This window comes from Salvelinus namaycush, chromosome 24 (genome assembly GCF_016432855.1).
Source record: "Salvelinus namaycush isolate Seneca chromosome 24, SaNama_1.0, whole genome shotgun sequence".
Classification (NCBI taxonomy): domain Eukaryota; kingdom Metazoa; phylum Chordata; class Actinopteri; order Salmoniformes; family Salmonidae; genus Salvelinus; species Salvelinus namaycush.
Window position 1 is genome coordinate 12,793,673 of NC_052330.1, and position 11,385 is coordinate 12,805,057.

The following is an 11,385-nucleotide window of genomic DNA, read 5'->3' on the forward strand; positions in this document are numbered from 1 at the left end:
AATGAGGATCAATACTGAATTGGAGAAGAAAATGCTGCTTGGATTGTTTTAACATTCAAGCCCTTAAGACTGCTGGTATTTTGTCCATACTCCAAAGGAGAGAGACTTGGTCAGCAGTTACAACCAGTTGAATATCTTATAGCATTTATCAAGACTAAGGAGAACAAACATTGTTTTTCTTCCTGCTCTCCACAAGCCAACAGTATGCCCAAAAAGCAGCAGTTTCATACAAACAAACCCAATTTGCTAATTGCTATATGCTTGTGTGGTAATGTTATGAGAGGAAGTGAATTCCACAGGACATAGTCAGAGGGAGGAAGAAGAGAAACACTGGCCAATCTGCTTTAAAATAACCAGCCATGGAGTCATGCTATAAAACGATGTCATTAACAATAAAATAAAAAAATCTTGATTTAAGGAGCTCTTGTCACACATGGCTAAAAATGACACAACATTTTCATAAGGCCTCCATTATGGTAACGAAAACTGACAACCTCCCTGACATTTTGTTGGCAAGCTCATAAGCAATAAACAAAATTCAAAAGTGTCTGAAAATGTACATGCATTATGGTTGAACTTGTGGGTAGCAATGACTAGAGGGGGAGGGGCGTGTTTGTTACATGTGAGACATGTTAATCAAACCAACACTAAAGAAATTTTGCCCAAGCAAAGGCAAAAATAATGCACCTATAAATAAGAGGGGGAATACTGACTCAGGACTGCAGGATTCCCAGAACACCGCAGCAAGTTAGTTACGTCAGCTATAGGCCTGAAGCGGTCCTGCTGTCCAAAGCAAATTAATCGGATGAGGGGTCCCCCGTTACCCCCAATGCTTTGACTTGCAACTCAGAGGTTGGGGTGGCTGGCTTCTACCTGCGCGCGTAAAAACACGACTACGGGTGGCAAACAGCACACAGAGTCCACCAAATATTAGCTAGATCTAAAAACCCATCAGACAAAAACAAAAACCACGTGCAAGTTGGATGCAGAAATATCTGCACGAGACCCAAGATTAATTTTAGTAGTTTGATTAGAACAGAGATTGCTAGCAAACCATCATCGATGGTCAGTGTTTAGACCATTTAAAACGGATTTAGCCCAGCTAGCCATCTGGTTATATCGAGAGATGCAGTAGTAGTAGGATAAGCCATAATCATTATTTTACTTTTTTTACTTTGCCCACTGCAGTACTAGTATTGCCTAAACACTTGACATTAGCTCAGTAAACACGTATTTCATATATAGTAGAAAACAGTGTTTATTGGAACTACCAAACGACCTGGTGGCATACAAAATGGCTTGATCATCATCTCAACACCATCGATAACGTTAGCTGATATCTAAGCTAGCTAGCAAGCGAATCGCCGTTGTTTTAGCTTTCTAGGTTTCTGTGGTTTTAGTTTGATGCTAGCTAACGATAGCCCTCATCACGGTGGTGAAATACAGAAGGCTTAGACGGAAATATAGCGATACGACCGGGTTGGTATCTAAATGTGTGTTCCACGTGTAGGTATAACTATAATTTGAATGAATGTAGCTAAAACATGCAAAATAACTGCACAAATACAAAACAATTGAATTGTCTGTAACTAGCTACGGAGTCGGGGTTTTCCAGCTAGCTAACTAACGCCGGTCGGATTGCGTCTGTTAAGATGCTACTGTTAGCTAGCTAGGTAACGTTAGCGATCTAATAATACAGTTAAGTGTGACTGACATGATTGTAGCAAGTTTACGCGATCTCTTGGATAAATTGTGTTGCACCTCGTCGTGCATTGCATGCACTCACCACAACTAGAGCGTGCTGCTGCTAGTGCACCACCAACTGACGCAAGAAAACAGGTTCGAGACGTCTTTCTAACTAGCTAACGTTCACAAACATTAGGCTAGCGATCTGGTTGACAGGTTGGTTAGCTCTCGAGTTTGGTTTGCGATTAACTAAGGTGTGGGTTAGGGACTTTGTTGAGACTAATTTTTGCATTTCAACAGTGCTCTACAGGTATTTGTTAACAAACGTGTTTGGTTGCCAGTTTTTAATAATTCATCAGGCGCGTTTCCCTCAGCTAGTCCCCACTGCACTGGGTAATTATCGTCTCTTTCCCGACTGGTGCGGCCTGTACTCGGGGAAGGTCCACGGACTCACCTCGGTGGGTTGGCTAATCTCGAACAGGTCGAGCCGGTTGGCGTTCCAGTGGTTAATGATGTCGGCTAGTTTCCGCCGCTCCTCCTCCCTGCTCCCCGACATTCTGAATCCCGAATGATACTCTCTATACAGAAGAAAAATCCCCTTGTCCCTACAAAAAGCCTCTGATCCGACAACTTCACGAAAAAAAATTACAAATGCACCAATTATTTGGTCTCTATACGGTTCAAGTGAAAAGCTGTCACCGGTCGCTGCACCTCTCTCGCGGACCGCTCCTGCTGTTTCCGCGTCCCTCTCTCTCGTTTATCGCACTCCGTTCTCTCTCCCCGGGAACCAAATGGGACTACCTTGGCGCGCGTCCACACCCTTACAATTCGCCGTGCACGAGCACAATAGTGATTTGCGCCTGTCCCCGCTTTAACTATTTCGACTCCAGTCCAGCTTCCATTTGAGTTTCCAGTTACTACAAGAAATAGATACAAAAAAATAAAAACATTGTCAATGGACGGCAGGTATCCTAGTGGTTAGAGCGTTGGGCCAATAATTGAAAGGTTGCTAGATCAATCCCTGAGCTGACAACGTGAAAATGTGTCGTTCTGCCCCAGAACAAGGCAGTTAACCCACTGTTTCTAGGCCGTCATTGTAAATAAGAATTTGTTCTTAATTAACTGACTTGCCTAGTTAAATAAAGGTTAAATAAATAAACCACAGTTCAATAAATAATAATTAAGCTATTACATATCAATTGTCATCTAATTATAATGCCACAGGTAACTGTCTTAATAGGGCATTGAGCCACCAGAACAGCTTCAATGCACCTTGGCATAGATTGTATAAGTGTCTGGAACTCTATTGGTGGGATGTGACACTGTTCTTCCATGAGAAATTCCATAATTTGGTGTTTTGTTGATGGTGGTGGAAAACGCTGTCTCAGGCGCCAGTCCAGAATCTCCCTTTAGTGTTCAATTGGGTTGAGATCTGGTGACACACACACACACACACACACACACACACACACACACACACACACACACACACACACACACACACACACACACACACACACACACACACACACACACACACAGCCTTTAAACCCCCTATGCTCCTTTAAGACCCCTTTTTCAAAGTCACTGAGATCTTTTCTACTAGTCATGGTAGCCAAAATAATGGGCAACTGGGTATTTTGATACATGACCCTAAGCATGATGGGATGTTAATTGCTTAATTAACTCAGGAAGCACACCTGTGTGGAAGCACCTGCTTCAATATACTTTGTATCCCATATTTACTCAAGTGTTTCATTTAGTTTGTCAGTTACCTGTATGTTATCTAATATTTCATGACAGTAGGCCTATGTATGTTATCTGTTTCTCTCCTTGTCCCCAAAACAGATCTGAGTCAGCAGGTGTTGATTGGTCCTGTGTGGCTCAGTTGGTAGACCATGGCACTAGGGTTGTGGGTTCAATTCCCATGGGGGACCAGTACAAATGAACATTTATGCACTCTCTACTGTAAGTTGCTCTGGATAAGAGCGTCTGCTAAATGACTAAAATGTAAATGTTGATTGTCACACTGCCATGGCAATGTCATCATCCTGTAACCACACCCACTGAGACAGGTTGGTTTTGGATCTCAGAAAAATTCACTGTGACATGTTATAGGCATGCCACTAACTAAAGGATCAAATGGTGATCGCCTCATCATTTATACTCATTTTATTGCTACCGACAGATTTTGATTCTGACTCAAGACTAAATGCTTTGGAATTGTCAGCATATAAAATAACAACCTCTTGCAATAGTGTGTGCTGTAATTGTCAGTCAGACAGAAGAATGTTGTGTTGTATGGGATCATAAAAACAGGGCTGAGCAGAGCATTGGCTCATATGGCTCTGTCTGTGTGGCCTACTTGGCGTAGCTTTCGCTCCTGTGCTCATGCAAAGATGGAAGGGCCATGCACAGTCTGACAGCATCACGTTAGACCTGACGAGCGCAGCTGTGCAGTCCTGTGCAGCAGTCAAGTCAATGAGGCAGGCAGGGCTACTGTGGCCACTGGCGCAATATAAGCCCATTTGCGTCACTACATTACGTCACTACGTTGCTGCCTGCGTGCTATATGGGCATACAGGACTGGGCACTATATGGCTGAGTAGATTCTAGACCATCCTACAGAGCATAAAGACAAAGGATTCTTATACCAGGGCCAGGGGATAGTGTAGAAATCAGGATAAAGGGATATTTTCTGTCTACTAAGATAGTTTGTTATTGTTACTCAGAGAAAATCTGATTGCAGTCATTGCACCAATCATTCCATCAGACACAACATAGTAAATAAAGACAAGATCATTCAGCTACATTTGGTTGGACATGTAGAATGAAGATGACTTTGGTTTGGTCCATCTTTATCCATTTCTGTTTTTACCTGTTTTTGCTTCGTGACATTTTACTAAGATGACGATTGCTTTTGTTAGCATTGCTCTGTTTGCAGAGGTGTGATTTCACCTCCCACCTTTTTATATATGTATCAGGGGAGACAGTTCACATCATAATGGAATTTAAATGTTCACAATTAAATCAGACTTATCCCTAACGTCCACATTTCACACCACTGCAGATGTTTCCTGTTTAGAAGGAAAGGGAAATGTAACTCTTGGACTGGCCAACAGAGGGATACATTTGTGGGGGGAAACTTGGAAAATGATACTGTAGCTATTACAGTAGATAAAAAGGACATGTTATGTCTGCAAAATATCTTCAAATGAATAGCTAACCTGAAATTGACAAAGGCAAAGAACATGTTTATCTATGTCACCATGGTACTGAACAGTGTCTAAATTATGTGTCATCACGACATCAGACATATTCTGCTGATTGAGTTATGACTCCTCCATGTTCCCAAAGGTAGTGCAGATGTCTTGGAAAAGTGTAACAGTGGCAAGATTTTTGTTATTTGAAAACACAGTGTAAAATGAATTGCATCTCTGGAGAAGGAAACTCTCAGTCATGCTGAATTTCACATTTGAGATCAGCCTACCAAACAAACACACTCAAGGTTCAAGCGAGGCTGTCTTGACTTTATTAGAGTTCAACTGTACATAAGATGACTAGAAGACAAATGTACACTGAGAGTCAGAGTCAAGAGGAAGGTGACAATCAAGGTGTGACCTTTTTTTACTGTATTTTAATGTAACCTTTATTTAACTAGGCAAGTCAGTTAAGAACAAATTCTTATTTACAATGACGGCCTAACGGGGAACAGTGAGTTAACTGTCCTGTTCAGGGGCAGGACAGATTTGTACCTTGTAAGCTCGGGGATTCAATCCAGCAACCTTTCGGTTACTGGCCCAACACTTTAACCACTAGGCTACCTGACGCCCCTGATGCAGTGGTTTTGACCGCTGCGCCACTCGGGAGCCCACCTTGGAGTGGCCAATATATTCATCAGCTGCAGAACCATCAATATAATGGCATTTACAGTGTCAGTGTCCTTTGGGAACTCTCACTCAACCCTGTGCCATCAATCCTGTTATACACCAAAGAGGCTCAGTTGGATTGGCTCCAGGCAAGGTGTCCAGTCAGACAAAGCTGTATAAACATTTGCTCTGGCAGAGTTTGGTTTGGAGTTTGGAGTTTGATGATTCAAATGGTGACTGTTGACAAGGCTCTATAAATCTCTGCCTCTGTATTAACCTCTGTGTCACCAGGCCAGCTGATGCCCTATAGGTCTCAGGAATGCGTGGTATTTCAGAGGTGCTGTCATTGTACATGTAAAGTATATTTAAAATATATGTATGCCGAACATTCGAGCAAGGTACAGGTCAGTCAGGTCAATATATGCCTATGAGTTGTCATTTTGACGAAGAAAATGTATAAAGTACACAACTATGCAATGAAAAAAACCTCCAACGTAATTATACAGAGTATTCCAGTCAACCAAATTTCCTCATAAACCTGCTGTAAGTGTGGGTATGCAATTGGAGTTTGTTATTGTTGCCATGGTGCAAGTGTTGTGCGGAGGAGTCAGGTAATTATGTAATGTTCTTTAGTCAGTGGGAAATACAAATCATTGAAATAAGTTTTAAAAACTGGCAAGAAACATGGAGCGAGGAGAGGAGTTTGGAGAAACACTTGCATTGAAGCAACTCTTTATACAACTATTTCAAGGTACAACAACATAGAAGCTCTTTAAAACATCAAAAAGACTTATGTTCTAGGTGTACCTATTCCCACTGTCATCTTTTAAATCATGTTGAAACACTATACAGTAGCATTAACACGCTGTGCTGTATTCTGTGGCCACTGAGGTAGAAATAGTATCAACCCAGACAGGAAGAGAATGAGTTATCTGGTAATATGGTTTCCTGCTGTGGTTTTAACTTCTGTTCTGTGTCAGACAAAACTTATTCAGTTTAGCATATACTTCCGCACATACAGTATTCAGTCGTTCTGAATTTACTGTAGGTTTATCATCAACAGCTGTTGGTTATAGCCTGCGTTTGGTTAATACTTTTACTCAATTACATGCCCAAGAATTGATATTTAAAAAGTGGGACCTAAATTAATTTATAATGTTTAAGAGATGAGGCTTGTGCTTTGAAAGACTCACCACATTTAAAGCCCGGTTCATGTTGCAGGAAGCTAGCCTTGCCATTATAGGAAGCTTTGAGCCCAGAGGAAGGAAGATCTGTCTCCACAACTGCCACATAAAGATTGTCTCCTTGGCACCACACTGGACAATATGACATCAATCAAGGACCACAAAGAATGAATCCATGGTGAAGCCAAACTGCTAATAAAGATAGATAAGACGGTGCATATTGATGAAGCCGTCACAGGCCTCATTACTCCTATTGGTCCAGTAGGGAAGGCAACCAATGAGAGGCCATCTTGTTGTACAGTTCTGTTCCTGCTCCATTGTGTAGATAGATACACAGCATCACACAGTACTATTGTTCCAGATTAAATCATTTGAATATGACATATTAAATTATAATCAAAAATGGTAAAGTGATTGGTAAAATGGATTATTTGGTAATTAATTTTCTATGTCAGTGTGGGTGTTTTGCAGCTTCCCTCTGACACAACCAGAACATCTCAGTTACATTACTGCTGGTACAATAACTGAGCTTTATAATATTGAGATAGAATCTCCTTAAAGGTCCAAAGGACAGTAATTCCCACAGCCAGCTCTTGCATATGGCCTTTAGAATAGCAGACTGAGGCTACACTCTTTCATCTGTATTTCCATGGTGATGTCATATGAACATAACCCCCCAGCAATTTGTTATGAGAACTTTACAAATTAGCTTCCACAGAGAATTCATTAATGAAAATGTTGTCCTCCGCAGTAGTTAGTGTTTTGTGAGCAGAAACATAAACCTAGAGTTATGACTAAGGGAGAATTGGAAGAAAGTAACACGGGCCCAAAGTAACAACTAAATAACTCAAATTAAAAATAACTTAGAAAAGTGCTCAATGTGTTAATGCTTAGTTAATGTATCTACATGCCAAGAAAGTTTAGCTTGAATCCATTAATTATTTGGGGTTTTATTTACACTTTTTTTTGTTCAGGCCGAATTATAAATATTCTTGCCCCCTCTGTTTTTTGATTATTGACGTGCGGAACATTCCCCATATATTAGAGATACCGTAGCGAGATCCTGAGTAAAATCTTTGAAATTGTTGCATGTTGCATTTATATTTTTGTTCAGCATACTGTATAGAATTTTTATCAGTACGAATAGGTCCTTTGATCGGTATAGTTGATGACAATAATTATTGTTGTATTTCTTCACAAGAATCAGATTACTCAGATTAGACTCAGATTAGACTCAGATTACTCAGATTAGACTCAGATTAGACTCAGATCATACAGATTAGACTCAGGTTTGTAATGGGGGTTAACTGTAACATTTGTTACAATGAACCCCTTACCTAAAATTCTATGGTATTTTATATGGTATTTAGACACATTAACATAATTAAAATAAAATGTCACTTCTTTACATCAAGTTTGCCAGTACAAGTAAGATAATATCTTTGAACATTTTTAAAAGACACATTCATACTTTTGAATGATAAATTACATTTTGGCTACTCTGTTTTTGGTCAATATGACATATGTACTACTGTTTGTTTTGAAGTCGCTAACTATCTGATAAAGGCTGAGAACAATGTCTCTGTTCCTGTTCAGTGTACTAAACATCACTCTGTCATGGGAGAGGAAGAATGGAATTCATTACATTGCATAAAATGACATTGAAACAGCCATGTGATCCCATAGCTCACAAGGAGAGGTCATAGGGAACATGGAGTGTACACACACACACACACACACACACACACACACACACACACACACACACACACACACACACACACACACACACACACAATAACTCTAAAATGGGAAACAAAACAAGAAACTAAGTGAAACATCTTTGTTTTGTCTTGCTGAGCTACCCCTACCATCTGTAAACCATAGAACAGAAACCCAAAGAGACTCATTAGCAGCGAGCTGTTTTCACCTCAGTGTCTGCCAGTGCTACCCACACATTTCACATTCTTTACAGGAGGAGGAGTAGAGGGACTGAGTATCACATATGGTTTGTCGCGTCCTGTTCCATTTGTAGAGTAGGGGAGGGCAGTCATCTGGAAGCGACATTACTACCCAGTATGCCTGGTATTAGATAGGCGGTACAGTACAGTTAAGACCAGAGATGTGAGGAATGGGTCTCTGTCACTTCATGTATCCTGAACAAAAATATAAACGCAACATGTAAAGTGGTGGTCTCATGTTTCATAAACTGAAATAAAAGATCCCAGAAATTTCTCTCAACTTTCGAGCACAAATGTGTTTCTCTGGTTAGTGAGCATATCTCCTTTGCCAAGATAATCCATCCACCTGACAGGTGTGGCATATCAAGAAGCTGATTAAACATCATGATCATTACACAGGTGCACCTTGTGCTTGGGACAATAAAAGGCCACTCTAAAATGTGCAGTTTTGTCACAGAACACAATACAACAAATGTCTCAAGTTTTGAGAGAGAGTGCAATTGGCATGCTTAACAGAGGAATGTCCACCTGAGCTGTTGCCAGAGCATTTAATGTTAATTTCTCTACCATAAGCCGCCTCTAATGTTGTTTTTGAGAATTTGGCAGTATGTCTAACTGGCCTCACAACTGCAGACCACGTGTATGGCCTCGTGTGGGTGAATGGTTTGCTGATGTCAATGTTGTGAAATGAGTGCCCCATGATGGCAGTGGAATTATGGCATGGGCAAGCATTTTTATTTTCTTTATTTTATTTCACCTTTATTTAACCAGGTAGGCTAGTTGAGAACAAGTTCTTATTTACAACTGCGACCTGGCCAAGATAAAGCATAGCAGTGTGAACAGACAACAACACAGAGTTACACATGGAGTAAACAATAAACAAGTCAATAACACAGTAGGAAAAAAAGAGTCTATATTCATTGTGTGCAAAAGGCATGAGGAGGTAGGCAATAAATAGGCCATAGGAGCGAATAATTACAATTTAGCAGATTAACACTGGAGTGATAAATCATCAGATGATCATGTGCAAGTAGAGATACTGGTGTGCAAAAGAGCAGAAAAGTAAATAAATAAAAACAGTATGGGGATGAGGTAGGTAAATTGGGTGGGCTATTTACAGATGGACTATGTACAGCTGCAGCGATCGGTTAGCTGCTCAGATAGCAGATGTTTAAAGTTGGTGAGGGAAATAAAAGTCTCCAACTTCAGCGATTTTTGCAATTCGTTCGAATCACAGGCAGCAGAGAACTGGAAGGAAAGGCGGCCAAATGAGGTGTTGGCTTTGGGGATGATCAGTGAGATATACCTGCTGGAGCGCGTGCTACGGGTGGGTGTTGTTATCGTGACCAGTGAACTGAGATAAGGCGGAGCTTTACCTAGCATGGACTTATAGATGACCTGGAGCCAGTGGGTCTGGCGACGAATATGTAGTGAGGGCCAGCCGACTAGAGCATACAGGTCGCAGTGGTGGGTGGTATAAGGTGTTTTAGTAACAAAACGAATGGCACTATGATAAACTGCATCTAGTTTGCTGAGTAGAGTATTGGAAGCTATTTTGTAGATGACATCGCCGAAGTCGAGGATCGGTAGGAAAGTCAGTTTTACGAGGGTAAGTTTTGCGGCGTGAGTGAAGGAGGCTTTGTTGCGAAATAGAAAGCCGATTCTAGATTTGATTTTGGATTGGAGATGTTTAATATGAGTCTTGAAGGAGAGTTTACAGTCTAGCCAGACACCTAGGTATTTATAGATGTCCACATATTCTAGGTCAGAACCGTCCAGGGTGGTGATGCTAGTCGGGCGGGCGGGTGCAGGCAGCAAACGGTTGAAAAGCATGCATTTGGTTTTACTAGCGTTTAAGAGCAGTTGGAGGCCACGGAAGGAGTGTTGTATGGCATTGAAGCTCGTTTGGAGGTTAGATAGCACAGTGTCCAAGGAAGGGCCAGAAGTATACAGAATGGTGTCGTCTGCGTAGAGGTGGATCAGGGAATCGCCCGCAGCAAGAGCAACATCATTGATATATACAGAGAAAAGAGTCGGCCCGAGAATTGAACCCTGTGGTACCCCCATAGAGACTGCCAGAGGACCAAACAACATGCCCTCCGATTTGACACACTGAACTCTGTTTGCAAAGTAGTTGGTGAACCAGGCAAGGCAGTCATCAGAAAAACCGAGGCTACTGAGTCTGCCGATAAGAATATGGTGATTGACAGAGTCGAAAGCCTTGGCCAGGTCGATGAAGACGGCTGCACAGTACTGTCTTTTATCGATGGCGGTTATGATATCGTTTAGTACCTTGAGCGTGGCTGAGGTGCACCCGTGACCAGCTCGGAAACCGGATTGCACAGCGGAGAAGGTACGGTGGGATTCGAGATGGTCAGTGATCTGTTTATTAACTTGGCTTTCGAAGACCTTAGATAGGCAGGGCAGGATGGATATAGGTCTGTAACAGTTTGGGTCCAGGGTGTCTCCAGGGTGTCTCATTAGCTACGGACAACAAATACAATTGCATTTTATAGATGGCAGTTTGAATGCACAGAGATACCGTGATGAGATCCTGGAGCCCATTGTCGTGCCATTCATCCGCTGCCATCACCTCATATTTCAGCATGATAATGCACGGCCCCATGTTGCAAGGATCTGTACACAATTCCTGGAAGCTGAAAATATTCCAGTTCTTCCATGGCC

The 11,385-nt window shown here is 41.5% G+C and overlaps 1 protein-coding gene across 11 annotated transcripts in view; it reads right to left on the reverse strand.

Annotated features, from left to right (window-relative positions):
• Nucleotides 1–2,461, reverse strand: part of LOC120019714 (afadin-like) — a 120,369-nt gene extending 117,908 nt beyond the window's left edge. For 6 of the 11 annotated variants that reach the window (XM_038963128.1, XM_038963119.1, XM_038963122.1 and 3 more), the window contains exon 1: nucleotides 2,141–2,460. In XM_038963128.1, the coding sequence (XP_038819056.1) occupies nucleotides 2,141–2,242 (102 nt within the window). In that variant the 5' untranslated portion in view covers nucleotides 2,243–2,460. Of the gene's footprint in view, nucleotides 1–2,140 lie in introns of all 11 variants that reach the window. The other 5 variants (XM_038963125.1, XM_038963124.1, XM_038963126.1 and 2 more) reach the window with 1 other exon arrangement.
• Between the last annotated feature and the right edge of the window lie 8,924 nt (nucleotides 2,462–11,385).